The sequence below is a fragment of the Acanthochromis polyacanthus genome, chromosome 24 (assembly GCF_021347895.1).
Source record: "Acanthochromis polyacanthus isolate Apoly-LR-REF ecotype Palm Island chromosome 24, KAUST_Apoly_ChrSc, whole genome shotgun sequence".
NCBI classification, from domain to species: domain Eukaryota; kingdom Metazoa; phylum Chordata; class Actinopteri; family Pomacentridae; genus Acanthochromis; species Acanthochromis polyacanthus.
Window position 1 is genome coordinate 1,377,324 of NC_067136.1, and position 25,482 is coordinate 1,402,805.

General features: G+C 41.0%; 2 protein-coding genes across 3 annotated transcripts in view; one reads left to right on the top strand and one right to left on the bottom strand.

The window, feature by feature from the left end:
- Positions 1-11,575, bottom strand: part of LOC127532621 (ICOS ligand-like) — a 118,231-nt gene extending 106,656 nt beyond the window's left edge. The window contains exons 1-3 of one of the 2 annotated variants that reach the window (XM_051944599.1): positions 11,426-11,575; positions 9,514-9,843; positions 9,206-9,393 (exon numbers count right to left, since the gene is read on the bottom strand). In XM_051944599.1, coding sequence (XP_051800559.1) covers positions 9,245-9,393; positions 9,514-9,843; positions 11,426-11,495 — 549 coding nt within the window. In that variant the 5' untranslated portion in view covers positions 11,496-11,575 and the 3' untranslated portion in view covers positions 9,206-9,244. Of the gene's footprint in view, positions 1-8,457; positions 9,394-9,513; positions 9,844-11,425 lie in introns of those variants that run through there. The other variant, XM_051944598.1, reaches the window with a different exon arrangement.
- Positions 1-25,482, top strand: part of LOC127532611 (Fc receptor-like B) — a 70,255-nt gene that overhangs the window by 3,278 nt on the left and 41,495 nt on the right. The window lies entirely within an intron of this gene.

Genomic DNA, 25,482 nt, shown 5'->3' on the forward strand with positions numbered 1-25,482 from the left:
TTTTCTAATAGACAACAAAATGTTGACATAACCACTGTTCACTTCAAATCATTAATTCTATTATTTCTCTCCTGGATCTTACATTTAAAGTCCCTTTCCTGCCAGCAGACATTTCTCAGGTTCTTCACAGATGGAACATCAGGTAGAAACTTTACTCTGAGTTTAACAAACCACTGTTTTGTTCATGAACAAACAAATTTGCTGTTTAATTGGCATCATTTCTTGGTTGATCAGAACACAGAGGACTAACTACAAAGGCTGGGTTATGCTTTATACATGAACGAATCGCATGGATAAAAAGACATATGGAAATCTGCTCGACAGAATGTGTGTGACTTTATACTTCATGCGGTGTCTGCGTCCAAACTGCAGGGGGCAGCGTTTCCAAACACAAGTCTACCAAGTCTACTCTGGTGCTAAACTAGAGTGGAAGAAGTTTACACCACTAAAAACATGACATTTTAACAAATAGTTGCGTTTCAGCAATTAGTTTTAATTTCACATCATGAATTAGGGCTGCACGATTATGGCCAAAATAATAATCACGATTATTTTTGTCAATATTGTAATCACGATTATTAATCACGATTATTCATTATGTTAGGTAAAACATACCTTTTTATTGCACTTTTTTTAAACAAATAAGTCTTCAAATTGAAACTTTGAAAGGGAAAAAATAAATATGCTATTGTGAAATGCAATTATAAAGTGCAACAAACAGAAAATGAAGCCTATGCAGGAAAGGCACAACTGGAACATACTGCCACTGCCTCCAGATTTTTAGCCAGAAACACAAGCCTGTCAACACTTTCAGAAGCTCCCCAAAGTCTTCTTTCTCTTGGATGTGCTGGGTGCATCATCCTCTGCTCTGTCTGCAGTCCTACCATCACTTGGGCCCTGCTCCTGGAAAAGTGCATGGTAAATAAAATATGAAAAACAAATTTAGTCTAATGTCTAGTCTATTACATTGACAGCCACATTCAGAATGTAGATTGCAGACAGCGCATGAATTACTTTTTAGGATATTTCAATCCATTTAGTTTCTTGAATTTCTAATAAATGGTGTATATATATATATATATATATATATATATATATATATATATAACATAGTTAAAAAGTTCAGGTTAAATCCAGCTAAATGAGAAAACTACGCCGCCTGCTGTCAGAAAGAATTCCCTGCATGTGTAATAGTAGCAAAGGATTATGGGTAATCCTCAGAGCAACGGAGGATTGATGAAGAGGTAACATGTCTGTAAATGTCTGTGGGCAAAACAATGCTAACTACGTTTATAACTATGTAGAAGTGTAGCTGGCTTTAATTGGTTATTTTTGTGTGTCCCAGAATCATTTCGCCATGTGTTTTTGAAGCTGACTGTGCGTTTGGATGTGTTTTATCGTTGTAAAAAAATTCTACTGCGTAGCTAGCTACCGCTAACACGATACCGTCTTTCTGGACAGAGCACATACTGTTGCCCACAAGATGACGATTTACTGAACTCCATTGTCCTTTGTTATGAACGCAGGTATGTTAGTGTGTCCCTCTATAATGTGATGTTAGTTATTATTGTTATTGCTGGATGTTAGAAATATGTCAATGAGTTATATTCGCCGGTTTTTATTAATTGTATTTTGTACTGTGTTAGCTGTTGTGAATCTATGAAATATATTTTTAAAAAAAAACAAGGGTAACAGTCCAGGAAAATTAGTATTATTATGATAATTTCTTGTAATTTTCCCTCAAATAATCAAGAGGACACTTTCTGTTTTCATGAGTTTATTTTATTGTCTTACCTAAATTTAATCCACTATACGATCACTTTCTTTATTTATGTATTGAACTGAGTGTAAAGAGATATGAAGGGGTAATCCTCAGAGCAACGGAGGATTGATGAAGAGAGCACATGCTGTCGCCCACAAGATGACGATTTACTGAACTCCATTGTCCTTTGTTATGAACGCAGAAAAAGGAATAAACCTGCTGTTGCCACCAGCCTGACCAGCTCCTGATCGTCATTTTAGAAAGGAAGACATCTCACATGGGTTACATATATACATATATATGTATGTATGTAGCGCTTGCTCCCTTTCACTATACAAGAGCAAGGCCCTGGGTCCTTGATCACCAAGCTGTTATATCACATCCCCTTGTCAAACTCTGAGTAAATACACAATACTCAAATAATTAAAATAGCAAACATTTATATAGAACTGATTTTTTGGAAAAATAATAAAATAAAATGAAAATCAACCAATATGTCACATTCACATATACATATGGGCCCTTTATGAGTCCCAAAGTAAACTAAAGCCGGCAAAATAAATAAAAGCAAAGTTCAGGCCTGATTCCAGGGGTAGACTCCGGTCCTCCGCTCCTCTCAGCATACAACAGCAGGTAGAAAGCTCCTCGTCAATGTCCGTCCTCCTGCACTTGACTCCTCTTGTCGCTCAAGAGAATAACAAAAGGCGGCTCACACATGTAGCTAGGAAGTCCTTGCTGTGCTAGTAAGGCTAACAGCTAGCCACGGCGTTCCGTGCATCAGTCCGACGACACAGTTTATACTTTTTTTTTTTTTGTCTGCACGTCTGCTCACAAATGACACCAACCACTCATGGTGTCATTGCTTAAGCTTCATGTGCATTTTTTTCTTCTTTGTGACTGTGACCATCACCGGCCCTCATGGCAAATTAACCTATCATGTTTATTTCAAGCTGTTTTCTACATTATGCCATTGAGGGCTGTGCACACCCAAGTGAAACATAAAACAAACACAGGACAGACAGAAAGGTGAGGCATAGACAGTGTTCTAAGAGAAAAGGTGCATTTTATTTGTTTGTGCTCTTTAATTCACACCTTAAAACCATTTACAAATCTAAAACCCTTCACAAACACCAGATACAACAAAATCCCAACAGGCTCAATCATGAAGATGTCAGGAGACCACAAGAAGGATAGATAGAGCAGAGTGAGATCCACAGACACTAACCCAGCAACCTCCACTGACTCAGCGACCGGAGGAACACACTCTATTGAGTTTTGGTAGGTGCCGGTGTGGTGGGTCTGGAATGCATGAAAACCTCCACCAAAAGGAGGGAGCTGTCCCCTCCAGCCCAAGGAGGTCCACACCGCCCCCCCGCAGGAGCTACCGAGCGGAGAGCCAGCCCAGGAGCCCGGAGCGTGCACCATGTGGTGCGTTAAAATTGGGGGAAGAAGTGTCAGGGTGGGGGCATAGACGGGGGGCCACAGTACAACACTGCACTGGGGACTATCCCGTCTAATGACGTCCCACCCCATAACCACCCACTCCCCAGGTAGTGTGGTGCATTAAAATTGGAGGGAAATTGTGGAGTAGGAATAGTAAATTCCCCCCCCCACACACACACACACACACAACACAGGGATGTGTTGTGTGCCCTATGTGTATATTTACAAGGTGTATTGTGCGAAGCTAGTGAAGTGAATTAAGAGGAGCGATCAACGGGGCCCCACCCAGCCAGGCGGAGGGAGGTGCGCGTGCGTCCAGCGCCCCCCCATACACCCCCACCCCAGCTCCGGCACCCCAGTGGGCAGACGGCGCGGCAGGGGGAGGGTCACTCTCCCCATCCCCGAAGCCCGTCCACGGTGTCGGAAGGGCAAACATTGAATTGGAGCGGGCTAGGCCAGAACACCCCCGCGCACCGCACCCGGTCCCCCTCCCCTACCCTCCTTCCCCCCAGCCCCCCAAGGCCCCCCACCCCGTGCCACACCCGCCCTCCCATCCCACACCCACCCCCCGCCCCACCCCCCAGGGGAAGGGCAGAAGATAGGTGAAGGAGGGGGAGGAGGAGACGACAAGAAAGGAGAGGACAGGACACCACACAAAGCGGCCACCCCCATGAAGAAAACACGACAGCGGTCATCTGGGTCTGGTGCCCGGTCTGGCTGGGCCGCCACCCACGAAGTTTTTAGTCGCAAATGGCTACCCGGCGGACGCCCAAACTAGGCGCCCGACCGAGCCGAACCACCCACCATGCCCCCCCACAGAAGCAGCCACCCCGCACGATGCCACCAGCCCCCCACGACCCCCGGCGCCGCGGCGACCCGGCGCCCGCCCAAACCGAGCGCCACCCGGGGAGCAAGGCCAACCACGTCGAGCCACAGGGGACAGCACCTGGAAGATTAGCCGAGCATGCAGTGATTTAAACTTAAAGGCAAAAATGTCAGAACATACCGTGAGGTCCAGGTGGGGCAGCATGTATTTGTGCATGAGGAGCATGAGGAGCCTGAGGAGCCTCTCTGTCATCGGTGTCACCATCGACTGAAGCAGTAAAAACAATAACCATCACATCCATAGACTGTATGTGGATAGGTTAGTGTCACACATTTTCCTTTTGTCTTTTCAATCAATCAATCAATCTTTATTTGTATAGCGCCAAATCATAACAAAAGTCATCTCAAGGCACTTTACACATAGAGCAGGTTCTAAACCAAACTCTTCAGGATTTAATTTTCATAATGTTTTGTATTGAGATTTAAACAATAAATTGCCTGTTTAAGTGTGCTGTGTATTAGCAAATGAATAGCATACACTTTAGTCAAAATTGAAATTAAATCAACTATGAGAGTACACGACAACTTCAGATAAATGTTCATGAATGACAAATGTGGACACAACAGAACTTGACGTACCATGCTCCGCAGGTGGAGTTCTAGACCCTGCGGGATCCTCCTCTAGGTGTGGCTGGTCAGCTGGGAATACACAGATATCTGAGAAATATAATTATAATTATATATATATATATATATATATATATATGTATAGCTCTATATATAGATATATTTTACACCCACACAATCATACATACATATGTGTGTGTGTGTGTGTGTGTGTGTGTGTGTGTGTGTGTGTGTGTGTGTGTGTATTATGCACATTTTATTATTGTTCTTCTGTCTTTTACAACTGTTTGAACTACTGATGTTTCAGACACTTGTAATTGTATAACTGGAAACACATTCAAGCTGCAAACAGTTTGAATGTGAGCCTACATGGAAAATTCAAACTATCCAAGCATGACTTACCACCATCCTGTGTAGGGGGCGCTGACTGCCCTTCATCACTACTGTACCTAGGCTGCTGACCTGATGTTTCACTGATGCTGGAAGCTGTGGCTGATTCTGAGTCTTTTCTTTTTTTGAGGAAGAAGGACTGAATATCTCTGCTTCTCTTCATCCTGTAACTATTCTAATATCCCTGGGGAAATGTAATTCAATCACTCAATCAATCAATCAATCAATCAATCAGTCAGTCAATCAGTCAGTCAGTCAGTCAGTGAAATCACTTTTAAGTAATAGCAAACGTCAAGCAAGATCATAATAAATTTGGGCTTGAATCAGTGTGCAAAATACAGGTGTTCATGGGGCTCTGGAACCCACGAGTACTCAGGTAAACAATAGATAAATCTCTGCTACGTGTAGTCTACTTGATCGCGGCACCGACACGGCAAAATAAAAGCATCTAAAGCAGGTTATTATAGCACGTACGTTTAACACCACATGTCCGTTTCTGTTTATAATCTCCTCTGCGGGGAGACACTGGCGCTATCAGGAAAAAAAAAGAAAACTAACATCCAATTCTTAACTTGGTGTGAGGCTGCTAAACTTAATCTAGCTAGTGCAGCCACTGCAGTGTAGTTCGTCTTACTCTTTTAGCTGATACTTAGTGCTAGATGAAGTTTTTCTACACATTCAGAGGGAACTACTATATAAACAAACATTGCATTACCATACCTCTGACAGATTTCACCGGTTTCCTTATCCAGCATGTGAAGCTCCTTTCACTATCCTCACAGTCCAGCAGCTGCAGCAGGTGCAACCTAAGACGCAATGTGCGTAGGCCATCCGACTCTCCACCTGTATGGTCATTGGCCAGACGTACGCTGAACAGAGATCAGCTGTCACAGCCTCGGTAAAACCATTACTGTGATAGTTCAAAATGTAAAACTGGCTCTAAATCAGTTGATCGGCTGTCATCATTGATTGACAGAATTTCTCTTGTTTCTCGTGTTGACGAACTTGACCAACTACCTATCAGATCTGGGGTGGCCGCAGGGGTGGCCAATGAGATTTCAGGGGTGGCCCCGGCCACCCCAGGCCACCCCCTAAAATCGCCATTGGAAGCACTACCCATGTTAATCCAGTGTTTGAATCTATCATCTGAGAAGGTTTAAAGTCTGCATCAGATGTCACCCATCGTAAAATTCTGGCATTTCTTTCAAATTTAAAATCTTTGAATTCTTTATGCCAGATCTTCAGAGGGACTGTGATCCAGGTAGGTACTTTATCTAAGTAGTTTTTTTTATAATATTTTTCTCCTCTCCCAGCAATGATTGCAGAGGTATAGCTGTATAATTTAACTCTAAGTTTTTACATTTTGTATCATATTTAGAATCTCACCAACAGATCAGGGAGTATAACTGAGCAGCCTTATAGTAATCTTCAAGCATGGTAAAGCCATGCCTCCTTTATCTTCAGGTAGCTGTAGTGTCTGAAATCTGATTCTCAGTTTCTGCTTTCCCCAGATAAAAGTGGAGATCATTCTGTTCCACTCTTTAAATTATTTGAGAGGTGATTCAACTGGCAGTCGTTTTTATACAGAGTGAAAAAATTACTTGAGTTCTTGAAGAAAAATAGACATTAAAAAATCTGCCCTACAAATGATCTCTGTCAACATCATTTTCTACTTTCACTGAGTTCCAGTCAGTTCTGATTAGAACCATCAAATAATCATTTTCAGGATTTTCTCCCTTTACACCACACAAACCACAGCAGTTACAGCAGAGAGTTTTGAAAAAAAAGTAAAATCCAACTAAAAGCAGCGTTCAGCTGGAAGTCATGGTGAAGAGAAACAGCAGCTCTGGTTCTGCTAAAACTGATGACCAACATGTTTAACCATAGACTGTATATATAGTGGACGTAGCATCTGGCTCCAAAAATGAAGCCCACCCAGAAGTGTCAAAAACTTGCAATATCACGCCGTCCGCTAGGGTTGGCTCCAAAAAGCTTTTTCTCCATAGACCCCAATTCATTTTTGGAAAAAATAAAATTTGATAGACTGATGTTGTACAGCTCAGGATTTTTTCCCGTTAGTTTTCATGGTCAAAATGAGAGATCAGGTGGTCGATCTTAAAATAAATCAATACTGAATTTTAAATAAATCATTAAAGTTGGCAGAGCCAGGGGGCGTGGCTATACTTGATAGACAGCAACAGAAGCCTCTGCGGTAAAATGTGGGCGGGATAAGAGAGTCCTCAGCCAATCCTGCCCCTAGTTGCTCTCCGGTCCAGTCTGTTTGATGACGCTTTTTACGTCACTGGCTCTAAAAAATCCAAAACGGCGACCAGGAAGGAGCAAAATCCGGGCTTCATTTTCTTGGCGTTGAAACCAACGGGGGCTGCTCAGTGGAGTAGTGGTCAGCACTTTCGCCTTGCAGCAAGAAGATCCCCAGTTCAAATCCCGGGGTGGGATCTTTCTGCATGGAGTTTGCATGTTCTCCCTGAGCATGTGTGGGTTTTCTCCGGGTACTCCGGCTTCCTCCCACAGTCCAAAAACATGCTGTGGTTAATTGGTTACTCTAAATTGTCCGTAGGTGTGAATGTGAGTGTGATTGTGTGTCTGTATATGTAGCCCTGTGACAGACTGGTGACCTGTCCAGGGTGTCCCCTGCCTTCGCCCGAGTCAGCTGGGATAGACTCCAGCACCCCCAGCGACTCTAATGAGGATAAAGCGGTGTATAGAGGATGGATGGATGGATGGATGAAACCAACGGGTGACGTCACAGTTAGTTTACGCCTGTGTTTAACTGAGGTGCTGCCACCTGCTGGCTGCTCAGCTGTTTTCCTCTGCTGCCTTTGAACAAACATCTTTAACTGGAGTTTTATTCTAACACTGATCTGCTCTTCAAGTTATTTTAGACTCATTTGGACATCAATTCAGTTACTTTTTTTTTAAACAGTTTTTGAGTTAATTTGAACAAATTTTGGACAATTTCTGAACTGTTTTGGACTAGTTTAGTCATTTTTAACTACTTTTAGTCAGTTTGGAGTATTTCCAGTTCATTTTAAACGAATTCTAGTCGTTTTCAAGAAAGAATTTTGGACAAATGTTGAGTAATTTCAGGCAGATTCTGAGTCTAAATAGTTTAAGCTAAGTATAAATAAACATGATGTGACTATTATTTTCAAGCGTTATTTATTTAAATGGTCTCATAATTCATTAAATTGTGCTCTGATATCACATTAATCACATTCAGACCAACTGATTAAATCCAATCTGCTGATTGTTATTGAACTGGTCCAGGGAAACCCCACAGTTGTTACCTGGACGTGCAAACTGTAGAAGTCCTGAATTTCTGGGCTGTTTGTGACGATCGGCTGTGACTCTGGATGATGGAGGTGGACAGACTCCTTCAGACTCTGACGGTTATTTCAGACAGGATTGTTTTTATTATTAACATTGTTGACAATTAATCTCATAAAAACAGTGTGTTAGGAAGGTTGGTAGTAGGACTACCTGGAGTACTGATGTAGTAGATCATCTATAAGACATAGATGGATAGAGTTATATAATGTTAGTAACTGATGCTACGTGGCTAGATCTCCATGGTAACTGATGCTCTGGAGCTAACATGTGGTCCAGGTTCTGTTCAGAGAGGTTTTATCTGTGAACCTGCTGATCTAAAACCACTGGATGAAGCCGTTACAGCGTCACACACTGGAGTCTCCATTAAAACTACTGATGACTGCAGCAGGAGGAAAGTGATTGGTCTGTTTACTGCAGAAGAGTCACATGACTCATTAAATGTCTGTTTCAATGTAAACAGAGTCCTCTCTTTTGAGGCAGCCAAATCTTTACTCCTTATATCAGGCGTTCAGTTCACACCTGTTCACTTGAGTTCTACCATGACACAGCATGGCGATCTACTGTTAGCAATAAATTAAAATAAATTAAAACATTTAAAAACTGCAAGCATATTCAAAGCAGCAGTAAAACAGCAGACTGACCAGTAGAATGTACAGCATGGTAATACTGCACAGTGTAACAGAGAAAGATAAAGCAGATAAACAGCTTCTGGTGTCTCTGACTGGAGGTTTAGTTTCTGCTAACAGAGAAAGTCTGGATGTGTTGAAGCTGCTTCCTGGTGTTTCACGTCTCAGAAACTGAATCCACCTCATCTTCAAACCGTTCAGTCGGTAGATTCTCTGCTTCTCAACGATGAGGACGACGTTCATGGTAGATCACAGAACCAACATGACCAATCACCAACATAAACATCACAGCTGTGACCAGCGGAGGACTGAAGACAACCAGGACTCCATCCTTGTTTCCTCCATCTCCAGTATCTCCATCCTGGTCTCCTGCAGACATCAGAGGTATCAGAGATATCAGCTGTTTTCTCCAAAGTCTCATCAGCAACATCTTTATAAACCACAAACATCTGATCTGAGACATAAACTGAACTCTCAACACAATCTCACCTGGTTCAACAACTTCCAGGTTGATGGTGCTGATGAGTTCTTTCTTTCGTCCCTGATGAACCCAACACTCGAATGTTCCATTGTCCTCCATCGTCACATTCTTCAGAATCAGAGAAACGTTTCCATCCTTCATCTCTTTGTCCTGCAGATCCACCCGGTTCTGATAAGATGGATGCTGGTTGTCTGGATCTAAGTGTCCATCTCTGTAGAACAGAACATATTCTGGATCCTGATCAGGTCTTCTCCACTCTACAGCTGTGATCTTGTTGTTGGGAACTGTACATGGTAGGATGACATCCTGTCCAAGATCAGCTGGGATGTTTGTCTGAGCTGAAGACGAAACAACAGAGAACAGACAGAATTTACAGTTTAATGGATTAATCAATAAAACTAAATGAATAGAAACTGTTCTGACCAATAAAAACACATTCATCATTGTTGTCTCTGGTAATTGATGTTGAGGAGCCAGATCTCCATGGTAACAGATGTTGAGGAGTTAGATCTCCATGGTAACCGATGCTGTGGAGCTAGATCTCCATGGTAACAGGTGTTGAGGAGCTAGATCTCTGGGTAACAGATGTTGTAGAGCTAGATCTCCATGGTAACAGGTGTTGTAGAGCTAGATCTCCATGGTAACAGATGTTGTAGAGCTAGATCTCCATGGTAACCGATGCTGTGGAGCTAGATCTCCAGGTAACAGATGTTGTAGAGCTAGATCTCCAGGTAACAGATGTTGTAGAGCTAGATCTCCATGGTAACAGGTGTTGTAGAGCTAGATCTCCATGGTAACAGATGTTGTAGAGCTAGATTTCCATGGTAACCGATGCTGTGGAGCTAGATCTCCATGGTAACAGGTGTTGAGGAGCTAGATCTCCAGGTAACAGATGTTGTAGAGCTAGATCTCCATGGTAACCGATGCTGAGGAGCTAGAGCTCCATGGTAACTGATGCTGTGGAGCTAGATCTCCATGGTAACCGATGCTGAGGAGCTAACCAGGTCAGGATCAGGTTCTGTTCAGAGTTTCAGATTTAAATCAGCTCCCTCTGAGATTTAGATTCTCTCTGAGGGAAAATGTTTTATCTGTAAACCTGCTGATCTGAACGTGATTAAAACCACTGAATGAAGAAGTTACAGTGTCATGCACTGAATGCATCCTGTTACCATGGAAACCTACATGTACTCAGCTTCTAATGCAGACATCCCATAAATATGTTTGATCCTTTACTCTTCTGGTACTGCAGCTGATAGATCACTGATCATCTATTAGTATTTATTTGATCAGTAACATTAACTTATCTTTGATTTGGTCATAAAAGTGATTTCCTGCTTCATGAGACAGAGTCAGACCTAAACACATTTCAACACATCATGTTTAAATATATGAAGCTAAAGTTTCTAATGTGCAGCTGTCAGTTATCAATAATCAGCTATACTGATCAGTAAAATCGACACATGAACACGTGATTCGTTCTCCTTTCAAACATCCTGTTTACTGCAGAATAGTCACGTGACTGGTTAAATGTCTGTTTTAATCTGAAGCAGGAAGTCTGAGTTAACAGATAAAGCAAATAAACAGCTTCTGGTGTCTCTGACTAGAGGTTTAGTTTCTGTTGAGCTGCTGACAGAGAACATCTGGATGTGTTGAAGCTGCTTCGTAGTTCAGAGCTCCGGAAAAACAGCTGTTAGCTGTTAGCTGTTAGCTAGCGCCGTAGCCGCTTATTGTAGTTGGCTGTTCTCAGCAGATGTTTAAATCTGTGTCATTGTGTCAGCATGTGGCGTTCAAACACAGAGAACAACCGTATGGACTGTCGCTAACTCAGTAACAAAGTAGCGGCTAACTTTAGCTGGAAAGTACCGAAGTAAATCAGCTGATTCCTTCAATAACAGTTAGATGTCTCAGTAAATAACTCACCGTTAGATGAATGAGTAAAGGTAAATACTATAAGGAGACCGAGCAGCTCTACCGTTTCCTTCGGCGACATTTCAGTCTTTTAACTCGGGACGGTCCGTCTGAAGCTGCAGTAGTTCTTGTCAGAAACAAACGTCATCAGAGGCACGCTGATGACGTCGTTTGTTTTGATTGTTCACGTGGTCACTGCCCGACTCGATGGTTTATAAGGAAATGAATAATAATAATAATAATAATAATAATAATAATATAAACTTATTATTAAGCAAGTCAGTGTCACTGAACATTTCCTTTCAACATCTGCACTTCATGGACATCAGAGAAACTACGATTCTATCTATCTATCTATCTATCTATCTATCTATCTATCTATCTATCTATCTGTCTATCTGTCTATGTGTCTATCTGTCTATCTATCTATGTATCTGTCTGTCTGTCTGTCTGTCTGTCTATCTATCTGTCTGTCTGTGTGCCTGTCTGCCTGTCTGCCTGTCTGTCTGTCTGTCTATCTATCTGTCTGTCTATCTATCTGTCTATGTATCTATCTATCTGTTATCGTCAATTTCTCTTCTTTATCAACATCTGTTATAACCTCATCTGACAGTCTCCATGGCAACAGCACCTCCCCTTCACGCTGAGCAGGGATTGGCTGATGACCTCTGGGCCATCGAGCATCACTTGTGGGTCACATGGTGTGATCACTTCAAACTTCCTCCTTCATGACTCTGATAAAGTTGTTGAACATCCAGGTTGTTGATGTCTGAGTTACCATGGAGATGAAGCCCTACATGTGCTTTAAAACATATTCAGTTCTTATTAAAGAGTTCATCTTCAATAAACAGCCTAATAATCAACCAGTGTGTTGTTGCTTTGCACATCTCTTAAGCCTATAATGTGAGTAAACTAATGGTGATCATAATTCGTTGACACAAAAGAAATGGCAATTGCATTCCACTTTCACATAGGGCTGAGTTAGTCTTCTTTAGTATCAGTACTTAATTATAGAATGTAACATCATTTTCCAAATTCTAATTTATAATGTTAGAATTTAATGTTATACATTGTATTATATTATAATTTGTAAGATTACATTTTCATGATAAATTATAAATTCATTTCATTAAGGACCAAAGAAAAAAAATTGCACACATTGTTCCCTTTTCTGACTTTCAGCCCCTGCCCCTCTGAAATCATGTGCACGTCCCTGTGTGGATCTTTCATTGTGTTCTCTATAAAAGAACATGAGATTCATAATTAAAACAGAACAAAACCTTTCATTCACTTGCTCTTTTATTTTCAGATGTAAGTTTGTCCCAGTATATCACATGAAATAAAAGGTCAAAACTGTACATAAATAATAAAAATCTCATACAAACACACACACAGTACAGCTTTGGTGAGTTAAGATGCACAGATGTATGTTTATCCAGTTCGTTTGTAAAGCATATTTCTTGTCCAGTATTTTGACCATGGTTTTTTTTTACGACTTTATTTTATTTTATTTTCTTTGAGTGTGCATAGTTTACAGCATGTTTAACAAAGGAAACTCTCAAGTCTACACATTCATATAATATATATAAATTGCCAGACTTTTCAAGTCCACACAGTCCACAATGTTGAATATTGCATCCCCGTCTACATACAGATCATACACGTCGTCCATTTAAGTACGGTACAACACCCAGTACACACACTCATAAAATAATAAACCAAGCAACAACAACAACCAGAACAAAAACACAAAAGAACAAACAAACTAAAAAAAACACAACAAACCAAAAAACCATTATCACATTTAAAGCAGTGCCACATATCCATTAATGTATTACCTAATGCCTAATATAATCATAATATTTTTTCCCATCTATTGTTCATCCTATAAAACAGCTGTTCACAGGATGCCACTCGTCCTAGCTCACAGAACCAGTCATTCCAGGGTGGAATTCTAGAGTTCTTCCATTCTCTCAGTAGAGTCTGTCTGCCTATCATTATTGCTGTTTGTATGAATGAGGCGTTTTGACATCCACCTACAACTGCTGGATCTCTGAGCACATATAATCTGGGAGAGAACTCAAAATCGTCACCTGTAATTTCCCTAATACAGTTATGTATTTTACTCCAATACTCCAAAGTTTTGGGACACTACCACAGAGCGTGAAGCAGGGTTCCATTGTCTTTGTGACATTTCCAACACTTTGGTGTTTTCTTTAGGCCTAGCTTATGTAATTTTGTTGGTGTCCAGCAGTAACGATTAACAGTTTTAAACTGTATTAATCTTATCCTTAAATCCCTTGATAGAGTTTTAAAATTCTGGCATATTTCTGACTCTTTCTGACTCAGTGAATGACAGCCTCAGATACGTTTTAACACAAGTGGTAAATTACAATTTTGCTGTATAAGTTTGGAGTAATACTTAGACACAGCACGATTTGATTGTGATATTTTAAGGATATCTTTGAGCAAAGTAGATTTAAAGACTGTGCTTGAGAGATCCATCTCTGAACTTAATAAATGTCTCAGTTGCAGATATCGCCAGAAAGACTTTTGTGGGAGGTAGAACTCTTGGTTCAAATTTTCAAAAGAACCATGACCATGTTTTTGAACCCTGTGTTGCTTACAGTATTTATCGGACACACGTCTTTGGCCAAATAAAACGTTACTGCATCCGTTATTTCAGCGTGTCTTTGAGCGGTGGATGGATACGGTGTCGCCCGGTGCAGTTTTGCTGTTATGGTTGTCTGCATTGGCGCTGGACACGGACGGGGATTTCGTGGACCAGGCTCGTTAGCTTTTGCCTTCATGCATTCATCATATCTGGATTTGTGGTGTTTTTTCAGGTGGTTGAATGAGTTTGTTGTGTTGCTCTGTGGCGCAGACACAACTCTGTGGCGCTCTTTGCATATGACGTCCTTTTGGTCAACATCCCTTGTCCTGAATCCAAAAAACCTCCATACAGTAGATGTTGGTCCTTTACGAGGCACTAGCGGCTCCTCACCTCCAGATGCCTCAGCACTGTCACTGCCTGCTGCTCCCGACATTGCATTCTCTCACAGTTTTATCATTTGACGCTGCCGCTGCTGCAGAGTTCGCTCGCTTGCTGTTTCGGCAGCGTAATGATGAGGCCCTAACCTCGGTCGCCCCCTGGTCGTTGGCTGACTATTGGGTTGAGAAAGTGCTTGATTTGACATGCAACAGAGCCCGCTTTTTCACTTTTAAAATCGCCGACGATCATCTAAATTTGATCGCGGCAGCCAAAATCGTGATCGTGATCAAAAATCGATTAATTGTGCAGCCCTACCATGAATTGTTCATAACCCGGTTGTCACGGTGATCTCGTAGAAATGTCTGTCTGTTTGGACTTCAGCTACGAGTCGGTCCTGGTCCTCTGCCATTTTTTTCTGTGCATCTACGTTCACATAGTCAGAAAAATGTGAAGGTGCAGAAATTTTCCGCGAGCTGCTCGAGGGGGCGTGGCTGCCAAAATGATGTAATTTCTCCACACAGAGCTGCACGGTCCTCATGGACGAGGAAAGGATAAAACAAGCTGAAACCAGTCTGTATCCTGTTCCCTGTCTCTGTTCTACAGGTGTGTTTCTGTGGCCAGCAGAGGGAGCTGTTTGCTTTGGAACAGTTCTAATGCTGAGGGACTGTGTGTGTGTGTGTGTGTGTGTGTCTGTGTGTGTGTGTGTGTGTGTGTGTGTGTGTGTGTGTGTGTGTGTGTGTGTGTGTGTGTGTGTGTCTGTGTGTGTGTGTGTGTGTGTGTGTGTGTGTGTGTGTGTCTGTGTGTGTGTGTGTGTGTCTGTGTGTGTCTGTGTGTCTGTGTGTGTGTGTCTGTGTGTGTGTCTGTGTGTGTGTGTGTGTGTGTGTGTGTGTGTGTGTGTGTGTGTGTGTGTCAGTGTGTGTATATAATACATTCTTTGTTCACACACTGAGCTGCTGCAGAGATCATGAACAGTCTGGCTGCTAAACAGGAATCTTCAGACCTCAGGAAGGTTTCATGTTTCAGCAGCTACAAGCTCCACCTTCAGGCAGAAACACAGAAACTATTTCTCTGAACAGTTTCAGTGATGATCAGACATGAACTGGAGTTTACTGCTTCACCTTTGGTTTATGCTGATATTTATACCAAACTAAGAACTGAATGCTAATAATAATAATAATAATAACAAGAAGAAGAAGAAGAAGCAGCAGTCAGTAAACCATCATCATTCTGCTGTTTTCTCTGTTTTCTGTTCTCTCTCTGCAGTCTGAGGTCACATAATTTACTGGAAACTCTGACTGACTTCAGAGCTCTGTTATCTGGGTGGAGTTCACCGACTTTCAGCGCCGTTTTTCTCTCGTTTCTCTGTGAAGCTGATCCTCACGGATTATTTTCTAAACTAATCCTCAGTCAGCGACATCAGCTTGTGTTTGCTGGTTACACTTTGTTTTTTTTTTGTCGGTTATTTCCACCAAACTACCAGAGGATCAGAGGAGGAAGAAGACGGTAAAATGTCTGCTGGAACATCTGAGTTCTTCTGTCTGATCTCTTTACTGGTCTGTTCCTGTACAGGTGAGTTATAATGATCATTTATTCTAATATTCACTGATTCTCCCTCTGATGGACCTGGACAGGCTCTTATTATGTATTTAGCAGCAGTATAATAATGTAATAATTAGATGTTTTCAGGAAGTAATAACTTTTAGTGACTCAGTTTCTATGATTCAAACTGGAGCAGAAAGACATGATGTTTATTTTAGTGATGAATAACTCTGATTATGAGAGACAGGAGGAGGAGCTTATGGTCTGCAGAACATTAGAATTTCTACATCTGTAAACAAAAACATCCAAACACACACTTTAGTAGTATAACTGTGTTTGTTTTTAGCAGAGGTGTCCAACCTTTCTGAGCAAAGATCTACCAGTCCAGAGTTAACATCACAACACACACATCAGTTAAAGCCTGCAGACACTGACCTACCAGCAGCATTTCCTGTTGTCACACAATCACTGGACGTCGCACCACACTACTGAACACACACACACACACACACACACACACACACACACACACACACACACACACACACACACACACACACACACACACACACACACACACACACACACACACATTGTTGAGTTCCTTTAGTCACATCATCATCAACTAAACCAACAAGAACATTCAGAACAGTGTCCATGCTCTGTCTAATGGATTCATCATGTTCAATGAAAACACATTTTAGAGCTTTTTCAGAAAGACTTTTCTTCATGCTGCTGCTATTCCAGGTGTATTTATGGAACCAACATGATGATCTGACACAGTTTGGACAAAGTATTTTCATCTTCAGCACAGATTAACATGTTCTGTAATGAACGAGCACACGCGTGTTTGTAAACCTCAAACCGGTCAGTCTGGTGTTGGTTCCTCGGTGGTGGATGTTGGTCCTGGTAAATGAGTTGTGAGTTTCAGAGGACAGCAGCTCTACAGGTCTGAATCCTGATGTGGTTCAGAAGAACCCGGTTCCTTCTTTGTTTTGAACCAACAATCAGAGGGCTTTCTGCCAAGGAACACGGCAGAGTTATGTGACGATCGGTGTATGTTTGTCCTTCCGTCTGTTTGTCTGAGTACAACTTTACTTAAAAAAGCAGAACAGATTTGGATGAAATTTCCAGTGAAGGTCAGAAATGAAACAAGGACCAAGTGATTAGATTTTAGCAGTGATGCAGCTTACAGTCTGGATACACGGATTAGTTAAAGATTTCTCTATCATTGTGAGATAGCGTCACTGTAACCTAACCTTGCCAGCAAGTTGATTTCTTGCGATATTTGTGAGTTCACAAATCTCTCAAGAAACCGTCTTGCTCCGCTCCCGCATTCACTGTTCGTACAGAGCCAAGTTGGCACGGGCCAATCACGCAGCAGTATTCGTGTGTGGGGCAGGATATCCGGGTGTGAAGACGACACCAAGCGCCAGTAGATCAAAACAAACACGGCAACGGAGGACAACGATCGTGTAGATGCTGCTATTAAGTCAGTTTTAGCAGAATCTCCTATCGCTTCTTTGAAGGAAGAACAACGAGAGGCGCTTTGCGCATTTCTGGATGGTAAAGATGTTTGTGCTTTTTTACCTACGGGTTTTGGTCAGAGTTTAATCTACCAATTGGCTCCGCTCGTTGTGAAGATCCTGCGATTGGCTAAAAACAAACCTGTCAGAGGCGGGACATACTGTTGCATTGTCCAATCCGTGCCTCTTTCCTCCGAACGGATTTACATGGAGCGGTCCCAGATTGATATTGTGGAGTACTATTAAGTACTACACAATTATTAATCTGGATATTGCCAGGTTAACTGTAACCATGACAACAGTGAAAACGACATCAGCTGACTGCTGATGATCACATGATGGTGGTCCTACTACAAATCAAACTTATCAATCATAATTATCCAAGGACTGAGTGATACTTTGCTCTCTGAGTGCCGTATGGACTCACCTGCAGTGGGATCTAATGACTTTCTAAGCCCCGCCCCCTCTACTTCCATTGGCTGGTGATATTAGTTTGGTTGAGAGTAAGAGCTAACCCTAACCCTAACCCTTCCCCTCATTCCATTGGTAGACGAACTCGACTGGCAACGTAGTCCTATCTTTTTTGTTTTAGAGCCAAATGTCGGAATTCACGGTGCTGAAACACTTTAAGCCATGAAAATATACAGTTACACCTAAAAATATATATATTTTTTAAATTTTTTCCTGCAGCCCTAGTAGTCGACTGGTTGGAACTCCTGGTTTATACAGTGTATTATTGATGGCTTTGGGATTTGAGGTTAAACTTTCCCCAGAATTCACACCTTTACCTAAAGTCTAAAAAAAATGAACAGAAAAATCTGACATGTAAAGAACAAAACAGTGAGAACAGTCTTAGTATTCTGATGAAGTTCTCTCTAACAGAACAGACTACAGCTGGACTCTGTGTTCTACAACATGTTGTGTTTTATGTTGGACTCAAAATGTTCATTTTCTATTTTCACTGTAAATAAAATCAGTAAAAACTCCATTATAGATGAAAAACATCAACAGATATCAGTTTGTTCACCTGTTACTAAACTGGATCCATAAAAGTCGTCCTGAAAAAAACCTGGATGTTGAAATGGTTTCCTCCTTGACACTATAACTGTCATCAGAGTCCATCCTTTTAGTTGTAGCAGCTTCACTGTCGTTATACTGAAGTCAGACAACAACATGACAACACTTAGATCATGTTCCTGAGGCAGAAAAACACTTTGGAGAAAAACTCATCAATGTAAGACAATGAAATAAAGTTCAGTCTAAAATAGAATGTAAATGTCAGATGTGGTCAGTCCTGATTCCTCTTCATCAACCTGATGGATCCACTGATGACTAAAAGAACAGAAGCAGCAGCTCAGAGTTCATGGAGGAGTTTAGTGGTTAAACTCTTCTCATCTGGATCAACTTTAACTTCTCTCTGCTTTCTTCTTCAGCTCTGACAAACATCACAGCTAAACATGGACAGGATGTCATTCTACCATGTAAAGCTCCTGACAACAAGATCACAGCTGCAGAGTGGAGTAGACCTGGACTGGATTCAGAATATATTCTCCTGTACCGGAACGGAAGCTTTGATCCAGACAGCCAGCATCCATATTATAAGAACCGAGTGGATCTGCAGGACAAAGAGATGAAGGACGGAGACTTTTATCTGATTCTGAAGAATGTGAACACGGAGGACTTTGGAATATATGTGTGTCGTGTTTCTCAGAAAGGAAAGACTGAACCCTTCAGCAACATCTACCTGAAAGTTTATCTGTCAGGTGAGTTTGTGTTGAGAGTTCAGTTTGTGTCTCTGATGAAGCTGCTTGCCCTGAATTCAGGCATTTTCAGCCGCAACAATCATGAAAAACGCCCACGACATCCTGGAGGGACTGACACATGTAGGTTCCCATGTCTTTAGTTTTAGCAGAATACTCTCATTCACTCCACCCATGTTCCTCCAGGACGGTTCTGTCTGTTACATTTCTGTCGCTCACTTCCTCGTTTCTGTAACGCCAAGAATGGAATCTGATTACTGGATTAGTGGACACAATAATGGATAGAATACTGATTAATAAAATAATGGATAGAATACTGATTATTAAATAATCAATAGAATACTGATTAGTGAAATAATCAATAGAATACTGATTAGTAATATAATCAATAGAACACTGATTAGTATAAATAATCAATAGAATACTGATTAGTGAAATAATCAATAGAATACTGATTAGTAAAATAATCAATAGAATACTGATTAGTGAAATAATCAATAGAATACTGATTAGTAATATAATCAATAGAATACTGATTAGTGAAATAATCAATAGAATACTGATTAGTAAAATGATCAATAGAATACTGATTCCTAAAATAATCAATAGCTGCTGCAGTGTTGTTTATATCGTGTGTTGTTGGTGCTTTTGGGATTTGCGATCAAACTTTTTGATCCTCTCCCAGCGTGGGTTATTAAACAGCTTTGGTCCATATTAGGCCCTTATGTCTTGTTCAGGGCCGGCCGCTGGCATAAACACTCTATGCCGTTGTTTATAGCCACATCCACTAGAGGGGGCCACACCACAATAAGTGTGTGATTCGCTTTTACAGTTTAAATGTTAACTTATTTTTTTCTATTATTTTGAACACTTTTTGGTAATTGTCTCTATCGTTTTAAGGATACATTTTTTAAAAAATAAATATTTGCTGTTAATCATGTGCATGTGTGTTTTAACCCAATTACAAGCTGTGCACGTGATTTGGTAGTTGCCCTGTGCATGTTTTGGGGCCACAAAAGAAATCTTGCTTAGGGCCACCAAAGTCCTAGGGCCGGCCCTGGTCTTGTTTATCTTGAATTCATCGCTTTAAGTTTCCACTGGAGTTTTTCCAGCTTGTTTCTAACCTGTCATTGTTAAACCCGTGTTGAAGAAACCTGACTTTTATGCTGACTCCCTAACTAACTACAGGCTTATCTCAAACCTTTCCTTCTGGTCAGAAGTCTTTGAGAAAGTGGCCTCAAATCAGGTTTTGAAATATCGGTCATTAAATAATCTTTTTGAGCCTCTTCAGTCAGCTTTTAGGGTGAATAGCTCCACAGAAACAGCGCTGACTGAAGTGGTGAATGATTTGCTGTTAGCTGTTGACTCAGAGGCTTCATCTGTTCTGTTGCTGCTGGATCTCAGTTCTGCTTTTGATCCGGTGGTTCATTGTATTTTATTCCAGTGCTGGCCTCTCTGCACCGGCTTCCTGTTCAGGTTAGAGCAGACTTTAAGGTGCTGCTGCTAACATATAAAACTGTAAATGGAATTGCCCCAACGTACCTGTCCAATCTGGTGAACCCGTATGACCCCACTGATGCTCTGCGTTCCCAGTGGACTGAGCTTCTGAGTGTCCCAAAGGTCCATAAAAAGACGGTTGGGGAACGGGCTTCTACTCTCTGTGTTCTGACATTGTGGACAGTCTATGTGCTGAAATCAGGCAGACATCCTCCATTGATGGATTTAGAACTAAACCGAAGACCCACTGGTTTACTGCGACATTTGAGTCTGAAATTGTTTGTTTTGCTGATGTCCTTTTATTGTTTCAGCATGTTTGTGTGTGTCTGTGGATTTCTGATGTTTTTATTGTTTTTTATCTCTGTGTACAGCCAATGTAGCCACAAGGGGACACAAGCCAGTGTCTTATTGTGCCGGTCCCAAGCCCGGATAAATACAGAGGGTTGTGGCAGGAAGGGCATCCGACGTAAAATTTTGGCCAAATCAAACATGCGAATCAAATGTATGACTTCCATACCGGATCAGTCGAGGCCCGGGTTAACAACGACCGCCATCGGTGCTGTCGACCTACAGGGTGCCGGTGGAAAATGGACGACTGTTGGTCGAAGAAGGAGGGGAGGAAGGTGTGTTCGTAGGAAGAGAGAGAAGAGGAACACCAAGAGTCTAGGACTGAGAGTAGGGACTTTGAATGTTGGAACTATGACAGGAAAAGGTAGAGAGCTGGTTGACATGATGCAGAGGAGGAAGGTGGACATACTGTGTGTCCCAACACGGTCTCACGGGGATTCGTGAAACTGTCACATCAGTTTTTGTTTCGGTTTCGTGCGCACCAACACGATGTCGTCATGTTTTTCGTGCCGCTCACCACGAGCGAAACCCGCTGTGGTAATCACATCTGAAAGTGGTTTATACCGCCCTTTATACAGGAAATCATCACAGCTAAACATGGACAGGATGTCATTCTACCATGTAAAGTTCCCAACATCAACAACATCACAGCTGTAGCGTGGATCAGACCTGATCAGGATCCAGATTATGTTCTTGTCTACCGAGACGGACACTTTGATCCAGACAGCCAGCATCCATCTTATCAGAACCGTGTGGATCTGCAGGACAAAGAGATGAAGGATGGAGACTTTTCTCTGATTCTGAAGAATGTGAAGATGGAGGACACTGGAACATACAAGTGTCTTGTTGACCAGAGTGGAAAGGCTGAACTCATCATCAATCTGGAAGTTTATGGTGAGTTTGTGTTGAGAGTTCAGTTTGTGTCTCTGATGAAGCTGCTTGGTCTCAGATCAGATGTTTGTGGTTTATAAAGATGTTGCTGATGAGACTTTGGAGAAAACAGCTGATCTGACTGATGTTCAAACACCTGATACCTCTGATATCTATAATCAATAAATGATGAGGGGAATTTGAATGTGATGCTTCTATTTTACCCAGAGCAGCTTTTCCAGTGTTTACAGAATTAGTTTATCAGCTCTGGAAACACACAGACCAGTTAGGTACGAGTTCAGACATCCCATGTGACGCTGCTCAGCCAATGAAGTCTCTGCATTCCAGCTGCTAAACATCACAGCTGAGTTCACAAAACAGTTGAGAGGAACAGATGAGGGGAGGACAGAGAAAATAGAAAGACAAATAGAGGAGAAAGTAGCCCTGAACATGTTGACTATGTTCAGCTAAACATCCAGCTGTAAGCTTCTCCACTATGAATATAATCCAAACTAAATCTGGTTCCAGACTCACCAATGAGCTCCAGATGTTTGAGAAAAACTCTGACACCGTTCAGACCAGATTCAGAATCCTGGCAGCTCAGTTCTAACATGAAGCAGCAGAGATATAAGGGGAGAGATAGAAGACAGAAAAAATGTGAAAGTGTTCAACTGTTTACACTGCAGGGTAACATATTATACTGTATATAAGTTGGTTCAGGCTGTTCAGTCATTAGTTTTCACTTTATTTTCTGATTATGTCAAAAGTTATTTATTAATAAAAGTTGTCAAAATGTTTTTAGTGAATGTATTTGATGTGACGGTCAGTTATTGATTATAGACAGACACTAATAAATCTACCAGGTTACATCAACATAAATCACATTAATTCAGTTAGACGTTATGCTTTAATACATTTTCTCTGACTGGACCTCTTTGATTTTAGTTTCACACCTCTGCTCTACTGGATTGCAGTTTTATTTCCAACTTGTCAATAAGTTTATACCGGTCTCTACAGATGTTTTTGAATTTTTGTTCTGAAAATACGACCTTTCTGTCAGTTTGTTCCCATGTATTGAAAAATTAGTGCTTGATTCAGTCAGCTGATGATGATTTTGCCCCAATCCAACCTTGTACAGAAATACAGTACACATATAGTATAGTACACATATGGTAAAGTACATATATAGTATAGTATAGTACACATATAGTATAGTACACATATAGTATAGTACATATATATAGTATAGTACAAATATATAAAATAGTACACATATAGTACAGTACCATTCCTTTAACAGCATTTTTTCCTTGAAGCTTGGACTACAACCAAAGATCTTCTACAAAGTGCTGAACAAAGAGTCCAGAAATGTTTATTTGAGAGATTTCAGTTTTTTAAATCAAAAAAATTAAAAATATTTTGTCACTTTGACTTCAAGAGTTACTGAGACTTTATTAATACACAAAATGTTTATTTTTTCTGTTTAGAATTAAATCTACATTCTGATTCAACTAAACTTCATTCTAATGATGTTTGATTGTAACATGTCAGAGAGCAGAGAGGATCTGATACAAGTTACTGGTAGTTTGGATTCAACTTGATAAAATCCACTGATCAGTTTGTATTAAAGGCCTCATTATTCCATGTCTTATTTCAGATCATTCCTGGATCATAGGTTTGGTTGTTGGTGTGTTGGTCTGCCTCCTGTTAGCTGCAGCAGTTTTTCTTTACAGACAATACAGTAAGTCACATTAATATAAAACTCTTGACCTTCACAAAGTATTGAGGCTTTAATGGAAACTGTGATATGTGAGGTTTCATTTTATTATATATGGAATTATCTGGATTACTGTCCTTTCTTTATTTAAACACTGATGATTTTATTTCCTCAAAGGGAAAAAGAAGATTTTGGAAAGGACAATTCAACATGTAAGTACAGAGAGAAGTTTGACTGCTGGTAGATGAAGAAAGACTCCAAGATCAGGAGATGACACAAAGTATCAAAGAATCCTCCAGCCTCCAGGATTTTCTCGATGTTAGCAGTCATGATATTGAGTTGCCCCAGGTCATTGTGAGAGGTGAGAATGTCATCAACATACGTGTCTTCTTCCAGCACACGGCATTGGTCTTTGAAGTGGTTGAACTGTGGCAACTTTGCAGTTTCACGCATGGCGACTTGGGCAATGCAGCCACAGTTCAACCACTTCAAAGACCATTGTCGTGTGCTGGAAGAAGACGCGTATGTTGATGATATTCTCACCTCTCACTATGACCTGGGGCAACTATATTCAGAGCTCTGAACGCCGAAACATGAGGGAAACAATTCCAAAGCTGGGATCTTCACAAAAGCTCACGCTGCACAAACTGGCAAATAGACTCTGAAGGACTGCTGGTAAGAGACTGGTTTTAATTGTGCGCTGGTAGACGTCCATTTCAACATGGTATTGCCATCTCAAAGTTTGTTTGAACGTCATGAGAGCTCCAGATTACCAAAGACTGAGGGTTGGTGGGGTTTGGTATGGATTGTTTGATTTGTTTGAATGATTGCTTAGTGAATGGTTTATCTTTCATGGATGATTGTGTATTTCACTAGAGAAAAAAGAAAAAGGAAAACAAAGTAAATTTACCTGTGCTTTTCTATGTAAGTGGGTAACTTGTGGTTTTGGATAACTTCTGGTTTATTTGCCTGTGGGGTACTAACTTTTTACATTTAAGCTGCTCTGCATTCGGCCTTTTCCAAAGCCTTCTATTTGCTTGGGGAGGGTTGCTGTGGGCTTATTGCTTGGCTTTCAAACTGTTTCTATTTTTAATGTTTGTATATGGAATATTTCTGATCTTATGGTTAAATGTGATTTGAATTCTAACATTCTTGTATACTGGTATTTCTTTTCTATTCTAAGGTTTTTCACCTGCTACTGTTGCTGCTGTCTGCTGCTTCAGCTTTTGATAAAAATCAAATAAACGGACCAAAGGGATCCAAAGGACTTTGCTGAGTAGAATCTTGCTTATTCACAAACATCAGATGCGAGGGCTTCCTTTCAAGTGTGGAAAATTGTCCATTTAAAACTGAATATGCTTGACAGTAAACCTGAACACTGATCTGGAATCAGTTGGATCTAATCGCTCTATAATAATAATAATAATAATAATAATAATAATACATAACCAGCAGAATAACTTCACCTCTGCAGTCTGACTTCAGATCACCATCAAACAGAATTCCTCTGACAGATGTGTGAGTCTGGTTCTGTTCTGGTGTCGTTATCATGACCTGATGCAGCGAGAATTCACAAAGAAACGACACAAAACTACACAAATCTCCTCCAGAAACTAAACAATCCTCGGTTCTACTGTTTTTAGGTTTACTGACTGAAAAACTCCAGTTTGATGCATCTTAGTGTTCATCTTTCAGCTTAGAGTTCACAGTGGAAACCAGCTTATTTCTGATGTCCATCTGTAAAACACATGACAGCAGGAGATCCCTCACTGGCTTCCCACCACCAGAACAACCAGTGGACCTCACTGCTGACAGAACAT